Source organism: Diadema antillarum, unplaced genomic scaffold, assembly GCF_040938485.1.
Source record: "Diadema antillarum isolate AM-2024a unplaced genomic scaffold, OU_Dant_1.0 scf00000099, whole genome shotgun sequence".
Lineage (NCBI taxonomy): Eukaryota > Metazoa > Echinodermata > Echinoidea > Diadematoida > Diadematidae > Diadema > Diadema antillarum.
This window is the reverse complement of record NW_027270988.1, coordinates 3,821,796-3,838,374: the sequence shown is the minus strand read 5'-3', so window position 1 is coordinate 3,838,374 and position 16,579 is coordinate 3,821,796. Positions and strand designations below refer to the sequence as shown.

At 39.5% G+C, this 16,579-nt stretch overlaps 1 protein-coding gene across 1 annotated transcript in view; it reads right to left on the bottom strand.

Annotated features, from left to right (window-relative positions):
* Nucleotides 1-2,501: 2,501 nt before the first annotated feature.
* LOC139718792 (nitric oxide synthase 1-like) overlaps nucleotides 2,502-16,579 on the bottom strand; it is a 34,039-nt gene continuing 19,961 nt past the window's right edge. Inside the window, 10 exon segments of the mRNA XM_071630257.1 lie at nucleotides 2,502-2,639; nucleotides 4,017-4,205; nucleotides 6,419-6,710; nucleotides 7,267-7,354; nucleotides 8,043-8,253; nucleotides 9,178-9,341; nucleotides 9,971-10,170; nucleotides 10,648-10,877; nucleotides 12,392-12,566; nucleotides 15,763-15,861. Coding sequence (XP_071486358.1) covers nucleotides 2,502-2,639; nucleotides 4,017-4,205; nucleotides 6,419-6,710; nucleotides 7,267-7,354; nucleotides 8,043-8,253; nucleotides 9,178-9,341; nucleotides 9,971-10,170; nucleotides 10,648-10,877; nucleotides 12,392-12,566; nucleotides 15,763-15,861 — 1,786 coding nt within the window.

Sequence of the window (16,579 nt, the reverse complement as noted above, 5' to 3'; positions counted from 1 at the left end):
CGGATCTACCAACTCCAAATCACATTTCATTTCATCCACTTTCTTCTTTGCTCTAGGGTTATTTAACCGTACATAATTATATGTGTCCAAATCAAAATTTTGTACCAAATTCCAATCTCCACAAAGTATAACTAACGAATTTTCTCTTTTAAGTATAAGCTTCTGAATATTTTCATAAAACCCCGGGGAGTCTGTATTTGGCCCATAAATATTAACCAAAGAAAATTAATTTTCACATAACTTCATATCTAAAATCAACCAATTACCTTTATCATCTGTTTCATATCCTTTTATATCTATAGTGATATCTTCACGAAATAATATCGCTACGCCCCTTGAATTTGATGTGCCAAAACTAAAAAAACAATCACTGCCCCACTCTCTTCTTAAATTTTCTTCTTCTAAGGCATTGAAATGAGTATCCTGTAAACAACATATATGAAATTTACTCACTTTCAAAAAATAAAAAACCTCGTTCCTTTTTTTCCGATTGCCCAAACCACGACAATTCATCGAAATAATATCAATCTTATTCATATTTACAAAAGAATTCTAATATACCCATTTTGCCCTTGATAAAACATCTAATGCATTCCCTCCCATCTTTCTTCCACTACAGCATAATATTGCCCCAAAACAAACAAACAAACAAACAAACAAACAAACAAACAAACAAACAAAAACTACCTTTTGTGAGAGGCAAACCTGAGCTACATTTACCACATTTCCAATGAGACCATCAGCCAAGTCAAACCATACTTATGCTGACGGTCTCCTGCCTCCTTGTTGAATCAAAATGTACTACCCCTTTTGTATATAATATATGCAACCATAAATGATTTATAATGATTATGTTAGAGTATAGACTGCACTTTTGTACTGCTCCTTTGTCATTTGTTAATGTTTTATTTAAAGTTTTCAAAACCATGTGATTTTATTTCGATTTCATTTGAGAAGCATAATGAATGTGGAAGAACAGAGGAACTTCAGTTACAAATATGTTTACATCTTGAATTGAATGGCAATATCAAATTGAGCGTAACCAATAAACAATTACTTACAAAGACATACAAGGATCGATGAACATTCCATGTAGACGGATAGACCAAAGTTATGCAACAATAGCATTTCTTAGTATGTCCCTGCCGTTATTCAGCAGTTGTATAATTATACATCAAACATTGTAATCAGACATGTGATAGATGGAAAACATAAAAGTACAATTGAAAACATTATACATAAAAACTTTGCTCAGTGTATGGTTAAACAAAGCATTCAAGAAATTTTAACAAAAGTTAATTGCAAAATTTATTCCACATTATTTTGATTTTCTATTTTGTTTAGAAAATGCAATAAAAGACTTAAAAAAAAACCCCCCACACACACACAAACAAAAGACAAAACCCGAAATCTGCTTCCGTCTAAATGATTTCCCTCCAAACATGATTATGCAATAATTCTGTGCAATGTCATCGACAAGGTAAAGAGAAAAGTTCATGGTTTGCAGTTTGGCCACATATGCTTGTTGTTGTTATTGAAAGAAAAATTACAGTAAAATCAAATAATATGATCAAGAGGACAAACACACACACACACACACACACACACACACACACACGACCCATCAACAACACACAGTATAGCATTACTATAACAATAAACATATCGTTATCGTAAATATTACGTGTTATTTCTTGAATAGATTCATCTTAGTTCGCTTCTTTTAGGGCTTCTGCTACCAGTCGGAGTAGCATTTCGTGTAATTCGCCACCAGACCACAACATATTTAATCATTCAAAGCTAGGGCCTACCGCTGATAAACACTTACAAAACATACAAAAACACTAATGTTAGAATTTTATCGATGACTCCTATATCTTACCATGGACGTCGAATCTATTTTTAACTGAATCTGAGTAAAGGCATAGACACATGGACACAACATCACATCACTGTAATTTGATTAAACATGTTTGTAACTCTCCAAAACGAATGAAAGAATGATGGACAGACAAAAAAAAAAAGGAGATATCCCTGTGTTTCCCTATATATTACACATCTGATTTGTTTTGTACGTATTATTGCATATTTCGTAGCTGTTGAGTTTTTCTTATGTTTTGAGATTAATTTCATTATGTATAGTAAAGCATTTTGTCTGTGTTTGTATTTCATTTGTTCTGATAATTTATTGTATTTGATTATTGTATGGTTGTATTATGTACATGTATACTGTTCATGCTGGTTATGTAAGAGCGCCATGGGCATCATTCTTGATGAACTTGAACAGTGCGTTATAAGAGGCCACTATTATCTTTTTATTTCCCTCCACTTCTAAGCTATTTTCTCAGGGCCAGCAAGCTAATGGCGGGAAATCACATGGCTATACGTTGAGGAAGCTCCCGAAGCCTGAGGTATGCACGTCTATTTAACCCTCTTCCTCCCAGACAACGCCATCTATCGCAATGTTATACTGAACACTCAGCACACCCATATCCAGTGAGTTAAGGCAGACTTCCATTGACCTCCCCCTTGTGTATTGAGCCCTCATTCCTCCTTCTAGAGACCAGTCGCATCATCTTCTGAACTTCTCCCGCCCGGCTGGTGACGCCAAAGATGTCCTCATGGTAACGATTCGTGTCCTATCAGATCAGATGAAGGACATGAATCAATCAAAATGACTTCGTTGAACAATTTTGGCAAGAATAGTAGCGAAAAATTGATACTATTACTTTTATGAGTGGTGTTTCTTCTTCATCTTCTTGTGCAAGTGTGATGTTAATAAAGTACCATTTTGAAAAGTCAAAATTCTTTATTTTCATCATCATCTTCTTCTTCTCCTTCTTTTTCTCCTCCTCCTCCTCCTCCTCCTCCTTCTTCTTCTTCTTCTATCTTCTTCTCCTTCTTTTACTTTTTTTTTGGCCTGCTTTTCAACATAGGGGCTTAATGATTAGAATTACAAATATCGGCAAAGTCATTATTATCATTGTTGTTATTGTTTTCGTTATCAAGATAAAAATCACTGTTTTCGGGATAATCATTGTTGTAAAACATTATCATTATCATGGTTCTGTACCTGGAGGAGCATTTTTCAGTCTTAGCAGTCTTTCTCCAGATGGTACGTGTATCCATTATGCTACTGAAAAACTCTTAAACAGGGACAAAATGGGAACATCTTTTTTACACCCCGAAACTTTTGGATTGAGCAGTTATCCTTCTTCGAGTTATGACTGTCCAGATATCGCGTTGGAGGCAATACTACCTCCCGGCGTCTGTGAATCGTCTCCAGCAGAGAAAACTGCAAAATAGGGGAGCTGTTTACTTAAAGGGATTGTGTAGTATTGGTCGATATGAGGATATAAGCTTTTAACTTTTTGCGAGAAACTAAGAAACCACTGACATGTTACAGAGCATACAATTCTCAAAAGGAAACCAAAGTTGATTTGTTGCAAAAAGGCTTTCAAAGGCCGTAATATTGAAAAATAAATAAATCAATGAATAAAACAAAGCAATCCTAATAAGAATTGGGTCTCACCTTTTATTAGGACCCCTTTTGTTTTGGATATATCTAAGTATTAGGCATCTGACCGTTCTTTAAACAGATAGGTGGGATATCTTTTCTAACTCCTTTCCAAATTTCAGAACCTTCTACGACTTTCAAGTCAAAATTGGTTGGTTTCTACAAATCTTATTCTTGTGGTGAATAAGAATTGATGACAACGAAATAAGGATAGCGACCTTGATTTGCATTGCTTTTTGTCTAATCGTCAACAGTTTCTTCTGACTGACACCAGTTACACGTCGAAGTTAGATATCTCTATCTGATTACCAACTTTGCTGTCTCATAATTATGATTATGTATTATTTGTTGCCTTTTTCTTTAAAGATGATGATAGGAGGACAAATTTGTTATCGTAGGGAGGCTAAGAGCTTGGAAAGTATACGAAAATGAAGAGTCGTCTTTTTCTCGACTAACCAAGCTTGCCTGAAGTAGCAGACGACGAATGTATTCATATTACCTTCATTCCATCGATGAAGTCTCGCGCCTCTGTCGGTGTCATACCGCCCTCTTCGGCGAGGATGCTCTCAAGTGTGGCGCAGACGTCTGCAGCCATCGACACGTCACCGCAGACGTAATGTCCGTTATCACGGCAAACGATCTGGTAAACGAGCTCAGCGTGATTGGATATGACAGCCTGAATGTACACCTGCGTGGTGGAATGATATGAATGTTCCTGATAATCGATTGCAGAGATATTAGAGTTGACTCGATGTGTTTTGAAGGCTGTTTGTGAAGGACAAATAATTCACATTACTTGAAGTAATTATTTTTACAGTGCCATCAGCAGGTAAGTTTTTCCTTGGGAGTGGGTAGTTTCAAAGACATCGCAGGGGGCGGGGTGCTGGCCGATAAATGTAACGGATCTAATTCTGTTTGCTCGTTCGTTTGTGCAACATGCGGTTTCCTCATAAACTGACATGACATGACTAAACAAATTAGTTCGCTGCCAAAAATCCACCCTCAAAATTTTGATTCATCACTATGATTGTCACGTCAAAATGCAACAACCCTTTTCTTTAATGCTAATAAGCAGGCGAAAACATTTTGGAGATTGCGATTTACCAAACATTCTCACAAGGTGAATGAAAATTCTGTCAGGTATTACAATATGATACATTAATATTAAAGGGATGGTACAGTATTGGTGGAGATGAGAATTGGACTTTTAACTTTTTCGAGATACCAAGAAAACACTTGTGATATAGTACAGAGCATACCATTTTAAGAGGAATTCAAAGTTTATTTGATGAAAATCGGGTTTGGAATAAGTGAAACATCCAAAAACAAAGTAAAACAAAGCAATGGTAATAAAGTGTGGGTCCCACACTTTAATAGAATCGCTCTTGTTTGGATATCTCAGCCATTTCAAAACCAGTTTTCATCAAATAAACGTTGAATTCCTCATAGAATTACTTGGTCTTTCATATTTCATAAGAGGTTTCTCATTATCTCACCTAAAAATGTTAGAAACCTGAAATTAGGTCTCAACCAAAACTGTACGTTCCCTTTAACATTGAAAGTTTGAGGAAAATAGGACAATCCGTTAAAAAGTTATGAATTTTTGAAGTTTTTGTGCAATTTCCTTCATCGGACGGTCTTGCCTTATTTGACCAAGCTTGTCATGTCTGACACTGACCTTATAATCGACCAACACGAGTTGGATTCATAAAACTGCAATCCAATGAACTTCGGTGAATGGCCGGAAGCAAACAACAACAACAACAACAACAACCTCAATGACAACTTTGCGTTCCACAAGTGATAGATGACAAAAGAAAAAAAAAATCTCTTATTGAACGGGGGTATGAGACAAACAGGGTGCAAACAGCGCGCACCACATTGGCTATTGTCGACGGTTGAAATTTCAAAAGTTACCATACTTAAAGGACAAGTTCACCTTCATAAACATAAGGAGTTAGAGAATGCAGCAATATTAGTAGAACACATCATTGAAAGTTTGAGGAAAATAGGACAATCCGTTAAAAAGTTATGAATTTTTGAAGTTTTTGTGGTATGGTAACTTTTGAAATTTCAACCGTCGACAATAGCCAATGTGGTGCGCGCTGTTTGCACCCTGTTTGTCTCATACCCCCGTTCAATAAGAGATTTTTTTTTCTTTTGTCATCTATCACTTGTGGAACGCAAAGTTGTCATTGAGGTTGTTGTTGTTGTTGTTTGCTTCCGGCCATTCACCGAAGTTCATTGGATTGCAGTTTTATGAATCCAACTCGTGTTGGTCGATTATAAGGTCAGTGTCAGACATGACAAGCTTGGTCAAATAAGGCAAGACCGTCCGATGAAGGAAATAAGCTCAGAGCTTAATTTGCCATCGGACTCCATTTCCAGTCATAAGTCCAGTCAGTGCCGGATAAGTCCGAGTCCGATAAGTCCGATAAGTGTCGAATCAGTTCGATATTAAAAGTGTCGAGTCAGTCCGATAAGTGTCGATTCAGTCCGATAAGTATCGAGTCAGTCCGATAAGTGTCATGTCAATTCAGTGTGTAAGACTTGTGTTGTGCGACTGTCGCACGTGTCCTGTCTGGTGAGTTTCCGACGATTTAAAGTCATCTGACAAGTTAACTTTGTATTTCATTTATGTATGAACAAGAAATTCAGAAAAAAAATCAAAATCAATCAATCAATCAATCAATAAATCGATCAACCTTGAGTCCAGGTCCTACATGTTCTAGGACGCTTCTGAGGTTGGTATCATCTTCGGTGATCCTTGTTGCCAATTTTTCGAGCTTGTAGGATCAGATTTGATCCGGAACTTATCGGAGCATAAAAATTCAAGCATTTGGGGAATCAGATAACAAAGCCTCCGATGGTCAGCGTGATGGGCATTGATAGGGGCTTTACCTTTTCCTGGTTCGGCTCCCGCGAGTATGCTGTCAAGTTCTGCGAAATAGCGCCCTCTTTGACAGCTTCCTCTCTCTCACTCCTGTAGAGATCATCAACCTTTGACCTTCGGCAACCGAAGATGAGCGTGACGTCACCAAAGGACTTGCCTTCGTCATCTGCTTCCGGTCTTGCCTGGTACAGCTCGATCTGTCTCTGCTGCCAAAAGGATCTGAACGGAGCGATGCCGGTCCCTGCACCTGCCAGAAGTATTGGCAGGGCCCGGTTCTCTGGCATACGGAAGGTTGGAGCTCTGATAAAAGCAAAACAACACTACGATGAGAGCAGCTGCGACTTACAAGGTGGAAAGTTTGGGATGCACAACCGTCTTCACTGATCATTGTGAAACATCCTGCTACATTTTGTTGACAATCCCAAGACTGTACAAGTTATCAAGCATCGTTGCACACTCCATTTTCGACAATTTGTTTCGGCATTTGATATTTAGTATCTATTGAACTTAAGTTCACTCTATTCTCCTCGATTTCAATGCTATGCTGATTTTGTGTAATCATGTGTATTCAAATGTTTACTTGCTATAGCATTTTTTGTTGGAAACTAAATGAAAGGTAAAAATCATGCGTCGTGTGGTTTCATTCTGCCAGAGTGTGACGGCCTCCCAAGAAATGAATTCTAGTATTGACTCTCCCAATTCACTGGGGAAAGTGTTATAAAGTTCCAAGATTTGGGGGCATGCTTATCTGTTATCGAATGCGAAATATAAGGGGGTTATCTTAGACAAAAAAAAAAAGAAGAGATACTTTCAGATGAGGATGTAGCGCCTCCTACTAGATGAGAAAAGAGCTCACCGACGGATGAAACACGGAACAATTTCGTCGATCGAAAGCCTGTTGAGCCACGTGGAGCACACACCGTGATGGATTGGTCCAGAGTCACCTAAACAATTCAAATGGGCAAGTCTAGATAATGGCGTAGTCATGATTGCATTGAACAGTATAATATTTGACATACAGTCTAAGTACGTTAGAGAAGGCAGAAACCAAAACCTCGCTAAAGGTAGAGCCGTCTTAAAAAAACCAAAAACAAATAAGTGGCACACACCCTGTCATTCGAAACAAAGTGAGGAGAAGGTCAAGGGTGGCGACAAAGTTGGCAAAAGAAATGTTTCAAAATTTTGCCAGAATAGCAAATATCAGGTACAATCTACAACAGAGTGGTCTTAAGACACAAGAAATCATAATCACGTACAGTAAATGACCATTTGTTTTCTTACTTGAATAGATTCCAGCATCATCTGTCTAACTTTGATTTAGTTTGATTTTGATTAACTTTCCGATCATATCTCACCTTTAAGGTTTGTAATGTATTTAAACATATGCAGTTTTTCAAAAAAGCAATTTAGAGCATTCGATTACAGAAAAACTGTGGTAGAACATAAAAGACATGATACTACGGCATGCCGTCTCTATAGCCTCTTTTGCCTTTGTACTTGTTTTTGTCACTTAAAAAACAAACAAAAAACAAACAAAAAACAACAAAAACACACACACACAAAACAGTGCGCATTCCAAGGAACAGAATCAATAATCTTACTCTTATTGTTCTTCGTAATGTTGACACAAACCTCTGACTCTATACTCGATCACGGCCACGGTGGTGTGGATCTCTCCAGGGTACATCTTGGGACTGGATGAGATGGAGTAGTAGCGTGGCTTCAGGATCGGTAGCTCGGTCAGTAGGAAGCTGGGGTTTACCTTGACTGAAGGGAACTCTTCAAAAACCTCGGGGAGATTCGGGCTGCGTTCGTACTTCCACACCTCGTAGTCAACCCCACCCTGTATCGAAAAGGAAAACGAATGAAGTGCTGTCGGTTTCACACTGCATGTTTACCCTGATTTAATGACTTTTGTATTGACAAAGGACTGATGGCCTCGACTAGCTTGCTTGTTATTACTGGTTCTGTTTTCACCAACTTTTGATAATCTTTAACTTTTGATTATTTTATACCTGTTATCGATGTTACTGTCTGGTAAATAAATCTCTTCTTATTTTATTTCATTCTTCGTTTCATTTCACCTTTAGAATGCCTAAATATGTAACCAACTTTTGTGTAAACCTTTCTGCTTTGCATATTTCATCTTTCACTCCTCATTAATTTTCTCATTTATGTCCACATTATGTTTTTGTGAAATCATATAGGGGCCTATCAATCCGTGGGAATGATTCGACTTGCAACACAGTTTTGTTACTTGCTTTCAAGGCCATGCTCGTTCGAAACGAGTGTTTTCCACGGAGTTTACAGACTCTGACAAAATAAGAACAAATTCTTCATCCCAAACCAAAATTAAGTGATGCAAATGCTATGACGAATTTTATCAGTTAATATGGGTTTGAAATTATTGTGTGTTGTGTATATGCACTTAAGTTTGATAATCTAATCGATGTAACAATTACACTAAAAGAAATGGCGTTATATTCAATGACCAACACATTCTTGTTAACGGGTAGACCATTGAGATGTGTGTGTGCACGAAAGTTTAGACCTACCCGACCTTGCAGGGCACCCGCCATTACTGCAGTGTCCCAGCTGCGCACGCGTATTGCTGAATGTATGGTATATACACTGCGGCGGGCGCGAGCCGGTCGACATAAAACATATATCGTGCATTCGCCATACGCGTGCGCGCATTGGACACTGCAGTGATGGTGGGTTTTGCTGCCGGACCGGATTGGTCTTTTGAGCTGTCTTCATTCCCTACCTCACCAAGGAGCTTCAGGGTTCTCGCCTCTTGTTCGTCGGAGGCTTGGGATGCAAGGAGCAGCAGAAAGCCTGGTGTCGGAGGACTAGTGATGTCCAGGTAGTTAGTGAGTGTCCCTTTAAGTGAGCTTTGGGGAAGGCGCTCTGCCGGAACCCATCTCTGCACTAAATGTACAAATTAGATACACCACTCTTCGTGCGATATATCTAACATGGTGTGCTGCAACATATTGGGACTATTCTACACATTCGTATACCATAGATCTTAGCCGGGTTCTTGACCTAAATAATGCATACAGGAGAACAGCCGTATACATAATTCTTTTAGCTACAGATAGCCAATGCAGACGATTCAACACGGGCGTAATTAGATCCCTATACCCTTTGCTCGTTCCACTAGTCCACTTGGACAATCTGCAGTTTTCCTGTTCTCTTTCATGGAGCCCATAAAGAAAACAAAAACAAACCTTGCATGATCTAGACGATTTCTAGTCTGGACGAAACAAATTCAGTAGTCCAGCTATTTACTGGACTTAAAAAAATATTTGTGCAACTTTTTAAGAGCAGCACTTTTTTGACATGATCTTTAAGTTTTAGCTGTTGATCCATGTGAATTGCTTGCAAAGTCTTTAAAGAGATTGTCGCAGCTTATGATAATTTCAAACCTCTCTTTGAAACGGCCCTTGAGATGGTAGGCAAGGTATAAATATGAAGAGTTGATGAAATATGATGTTGATTTAGAACTATAGTTACTGGTACAAACTTCACTGTCCGCGCTCTTTTGCACCGACGACGCTTACCGTCAGCGGTTTGCACGTGCTGCTGGACTTCAACGGTCACCACAGTGTCATGAGGGAGCTCCCCCGTGACGAACTGCAGCGTCCGCCGGACCAGCTCCTCCTCGTTGGGCGGGAAGATGCCCATGTGATCTCCTGGCTTGTAGGATAGCTCCGGTGCGCCCTGCGTGTCGAGACGGACGCAGATTGTCGATCGGCTGCGGGTGAACAAAGGTCGTCACATACCCGAATGGCCTCATTTGCATACGGCACATGAACACAATGGAATTTGATAATTTCCACCGTTTTCGCTTTCATTACTATAAATTCCCTTTACTTGTAATTACATTATGCAATGTGCCACATTTATGGAATGTATAATAAGAGTAACTCTACGTTCCTTACACACATTATGCACAATTATGAATTGACATAAAATAAGAGGCACTATTATGTATGCATAAGCATTAATTCTTTGAAGAAAATGCAGTTATAAATCTATATGTTTAAAGGCACAAATAGAATGGGGCTATATAGTTTACATGGACATATAGAACACAAGAAAATACATGCAATTAGTGTATTTGTGTGTATTCGTGTGTATAGATATAGCATTATTAACTATCAAGAAACATTAAGACATAAATGTAGATAATTACAGTATATCTTAAGTTTGGAATGCGTTACAATCACACCTTGAGTGCTCGGCCTGTAGCTGTCTGCGCTCCGTGAGTAGAGACGACACCACCGGCCTGCCATGTAGGAGGGTGAGCCCCGCTGCCACACTCTCCGCTTCCAAGCTAGCCCCGCCTCCACGGGAGAGGCGAGTCTTCTCTGGGCTCCATGTGAAAGCTGTCGTGTTCAAGGCCGCGTTCGCTGCTTCCACGTTCAGACAATCTTCGACACAGAAAACCTCACAGGCGGCCTGATTGATACGGGGCATGCGTACAGCAAAATTTTCATCAACGATTTCAAGTATCATTTACTTAAATCATGAATCTCTCATAAGTGTAATTACAGACTTCAAAGCAGTTTAATTTTGGTTCGACAATTTAATCACTTCATAATATCACGATCTCTTAGCTTAGAAGCCCACATTTTTATTGTGTGTGATGAGCAAGTATTAACCCTAACTAGGCCGGGCTATTTAGGTAGATGATAGAGCCGGAGGGGGGGGGGGGGGGGGGGGGGGTGGGGGGGCTCCCAGGCCCCCCCCCCCCTCCCTCCGGATCTCGGCCGTCGACCGCGCGATCCCGACGAAAATTGGCACACGCATTGCCTATGATGTAATCTAAAGTACCATGAAGTTATTTTTTTCAAATATTATCATCTACACTAAATTATGCTAATTTATGCATAATGATGCATGAAACCAGACAATTTGGTATAAATCACTAGATAACGCTCAAAACAGGCACATTTTTTGTGTAAATATTCTTTTTAGTGGCCTTTGCAAAATGTAAGAGAAAAAAATTGCGCAATCAGAAAAAATTTCCTTAGTATTTTATTGTTTTTTAATTTCTTATGTATTTCTTTGTTTTTTTACTTTATGTTTTTCATTGTTTTTTCGATGAAATTTGTCCGTGACATTGTTCCGAACAGGAAAAATGCGTTATTAATTGATTTTAATCGACAAAACCCCCAAATAATCATGCATTTATGAAATTTGCCTGTAAACAAAGTTTGCATTGAAATTGTACACAAATTCACGTTTTTGAGCAATTTTTGATCTGACACGCACGTGCATATTTATGCGCAACTTCGGAACCGCGCACCCGGGCATCGCAAATTTGGTGTCAAAAGATGCGGGAGACTCGAAAGAAAAAAGTCATGAAACGTCGCGGCGATAGCTTCTCGCGATAGCGATACATCGCGCAAAACGTCGGGGGGGGGGGGGGGGGGGGGCCTCGGAGGCCCCCCCCCCCCGGCCTAGTTAGGGTTAAATTCAGTCTGGGAGCACTGTGGCACTGAATAAGGATATGTAAAGTATGAAACATAAAACTTCGCTCGAGTTACGTTTTCCTTCGAGTAATAAACATAACAAACCAAAAAACGCCAGGATACAAGAACAGAAAAAGGACGATTTTTAAAATGTTTTACTTACGAATGGCGGAATATTGTTCTGTTCAACAGTAATGTTGGATTTCGTGTCGGATTCAGATCATTTTTTCGCGCTTCTGAATATCATGGAAACTTGCGGAACACACACACACACACAAAATACCAAGCGACCGAGTAGACAGATGTGACCTTTCACCTTAAAGTCATCTTGTTACATTTCACCTTAAAGACAACTTGCGACCCTTCACCTTAAAGTCATCTTGTGATCTTTCACTGTAGAGACATCTTGTGACAATTAACCTTAATGTCATGTTATGACCTTTCATCTTAAGGTCATCTTTTGACCTTTCACCTTAAAGACATCTCGTAACCTTTCACCTTAAAGACGCCATGTGCCCACTGCCGGAAAGCTTCTTCCCTCCCGCTCAGCTCGTCGCCTTCTGCCATTAGAGCTATCCTCTCTCCGCCGAGGCTGGCGAGAACGCCATCTATCTTTCGGGCGTATGCGCAGAAATGCGGGTAGGCACGCGAGCCCAATCCGAAGACCGAATATCTGCGTGAATTTGATGAGTATTCCGAACTAAAGTAAAGACTTCCAAAAAAAAAAAATTCCTCCAAAGTAAACACCCCCACACACAATCCAACAAGCCAATCAGGCATGATATTCAACTTCATATCATTCATTGCAAGTTTAGAAATTTATATTCCTCCACTTAATTCAATAAGAAGATCTTACAAAGCCTTAGAAATTATGATAAGAAAGATTTAATAAGGACAGCAATTTAGTTCTAAAATATTTCTTGAATTAAAAAAATAATCGTGTTTATTCAAGCGCACTGAATTACAGCAGGTTGCAAAGTGATTGGGAATTGATAAATGCTCCCTGAATTTTGTCCATAAACAAATTCAGTTCTGCTCAGTTGTCATGCTAAAGATAAATATAAAAATTGAATACTGATAATTACGTAATATAAGTACTCCCGGTTGAAGTTACTACTTAATTGTATTTCATCATTGGGATCTTATTCTCGTCCCGTGATTACGGCTAATTTGCAAAATTTGACAGAAGCCCATATACTACTGTGTTGTGAACTCTGAAATAGCAAACTTGCTTGAACCTCCTTTCAATCAAATTGCTCAAATATGAAATTAAAGAACAATTTGATTTGATAGTTCCGCTGCATTATATTTGAATTAGATTGTAAAGTATTTCCAGAAAAAAATCAAAGCTGTAGGTGCCTTTTAGCATTCATTCCGAGATTAAAGAAAAAAAAGGAAAAAGTATATTAAGATTAACTCGCGAATGTGACGGGTGCACGTCACGAGACCGACACCCACGAGTCATACAGCCCACAAGTTATACAGCTCACAAGTCATACAGCCCACGAGTCATACAGCTCACAAGTCATACAGCCCACCAGTTATACAGCCACGAGTTCGACACTGAGTAAATAAAGCCCACGACTTCGACATCAAGTAAAATAAGCCCAGGAGTTATACGACTCACGAGACCGACACTACGCACAAAAGGCTCATGAGACCGACAGTAAGCAATCAAAGCCCACGAGACCGACACTACACTTAAAAGGTCCACGAGACCGACGCTACGCATACAAGGCTCACGAGACCGACATTACGCAAAAGAGGTTCACGAGACCGACATTAAGCAAAGAAGGCCCACGAGACCGACAGGATGAACAGCGCCACCTATAGACCAATAAATTGTATAGTGTCCTGATAATAGCATAGGAAGATATGAGAGATGGAAAAGAAGAGTTGCCATCTCCGGCAGGGTGTGACCCCATCAGTTGCCCCCCCCCCCCCCCCGAAATGATCAGGATCTTTAATTGTGTTTGCATGGGTGTTTGTTTGTGAAAAAAATGAACAAAGTACAGTAAAATTGTGTAACAAATCTTTCCACAGTAAACCTGCGAGGGTGTTGAATTGAATAGTATTAATTAAGAATAAAAAAATAACGTAATCGTCTATTAAGGTACCGTAAGGGATTCGGGAAAAATTAGATGCATCCAGGAAAACAGCTATTGTATTTCACGAAAAAATGTACTGTTTGGAGGAGAATAACACAAGCCACAAATTGAGGTGAATCCCTGCGATATAAAACGTTTTAATCAGTAGCATTACACTATAGTTACAGAGAAAATTACAAATAGATCTTACTGCAAAACTTCCAAGCAGGAGGGTAGAATATCTAAACTAGAGTAAGTACAAAAATGTAACTAGTGAATCGGGAAAGAGAAGAGGTAAAAATTATATCCTCTCCATCTTCTAGCTAAAACCTGGGAAAGCCTATTAAAATAGCACGATGGCATTATCAAAGCTCTAAAATTAATCCATACATCGTTCTTGCCCTCTTTTTAATTCATTTGTGGGGTTGGTTTTTTTGTGTCTTTTTTTTTTGGGGGGGGATGAAGAATACTAATTCTTCTATTTTTTTTTGGAGGGGGGCATGAAGAATACAATTCTATTTTTCTACTTGATAACAATGTCGCTCCCTGACACACTTGCCCCCCCCCCCCCAGAAGTATGTAGAAATACATGCTTGATGTCGTTCATAATTATGTAGATGGTCACCATCTTTCAATTGATAGCATGACGAAATTACAACCGCCAGTATGTTATTTTTCCGTTCATGGAACACCCTGTATAGGTGATTGACATGTAGATGGCGCTGTTTATCCTGTCGATCTCGTGGGCCTTCTTTGCCTACTGTCGGTCTCGTGGGCTTTCTTTGCTTGGTGTCGGTCTCGTGAGCCTTTTTAGCTTAGTGTCGGTCTCGTGGGCCTTTTTTGCCTTCTGTCGGTCTCGTGGGCTTTCTTTGCTTAGTGTCGGTCTCATGAGCCTTTATTGCTTAGTGTCGGTCTCGTGGGCTATGTTTGCTTAGTGTCGGTCTCATGAGCCTTTTGTGCGTAGTGTCGAACTCATGGGCTGTATGACTCCTGAGCCGTATAACTCGTGGGCTGTATGACTCATGGACCTATTGTTGATGTCGGTCTCGTGGACCGTATGACTCGTGGGTGTCGGTCTCGTGGGATGCCCCCAATGTGACTACCCTCAATCTCCCCGTTTCGTGAAATTGATAAAAATTCTATAAACTTTTTTTTAAATTATTTGTTCAGTGCTGATGAAATGTTTATCTTTGTTTTAATTGCTGTGTTTGTGATTCGCTTGCTTATTTGTGTATTTTGGGTTTGTTTGTTTGTTCATTTGTTTGTTCATTTCCATCTGAGAAGATGGCTGGATAACCCATATTCAGCTATATGTTAAGCTGGTCTTCCATGGGGTCCAGTTGGATGTGAGGTGGGACCACTTCACCGGGTTAAACACCCTGCTCTTTGTGATGAATGAATGAAGCGGAATCATTTACGTGCATGAGTTGTTACTCTTCATACACGGGGCCTCCATTCTATGTCCTATCCGAGGGACAGAGTGTTTTGCCTCTTGCTATATAGAGGGGACTGTATGCTTACACACAACATTGCTCAGTCCAGACTCGGGTTCGAACCCGGGCCCTTAGGATCGTGAGGCAGACGCGCTACCGACTGAGCCAACTCACCGCCCACCTTTTTTTTCACCTGTTTTTCATCATAGTGTACCATGCGAATTATGAAAAAGAGAAAGCTTTTCTTCTGTTTAATACAATTCAGAAGTATATAAAAAATTCACGGCTTTTAACTTTTGATGAAAATAAATATTCATAACTTCACAGACATATACGCATGTGAACGTACCTGACATTGAAGAGCTTCCTACAACTCTGAAGTAGGCTGGAAGGGGAGGTAACTTGGGGTATCGGTCCAGAATGCTCATCGAGGCGGATTGATCGGATACTATCAAGCATGAATACAATGAACCTTATTATGTGAGGAGAGTGCTTCCTGTACAGTGAACTTATTTCTGTGCCAGTGAGCAAATGTGCACTAATTTCACACACATAGCTATGGACAAGAGATTATTGTGGCACATAGAGAGCCAATAGGGTAGGGATTGGTGGATATTACTACTTTTTTCACTCCAGTTTAAGATGGCAACTTCCTTCTTAAATCTCTGCATGCCACACTAACTTCCTCTTCATTGGTTTGTGTGTGGAATTTGTTCACATTTGACTAATTGCCACAGAAAGGCTTGAAACAGCGGCCTGTATTGACTGGTGTAAATTACCCAACACAAAAGGCAGTATGTGGGTTTAACACAACATCGTGCACTTTTATCATATATACATGTTGACCTCCATGTAACTACGTATATATACTTACGAAGACACTCAGAAAGGAAATGCAAAATGAAGATATGAATCTCATGCTCAAAATACATGTACTGATATTAGCATATTCTCATATGTACAATGATTATGATAGACATCATAACTTTTGTTGTCGGAAATATGCATAATGTTTTCAGGAAAGGGTTAGTGTCTCTACTTCTATAGGACCGCCACATCTGTGTGTGTGCGTGTGTGTGTGTGTGTGTGTGTGTTTGTCTTTGCACAAATATATATGTAAATTTACAATGTGTAACAACTTATTAGGTATCCATTTATTCATCTCT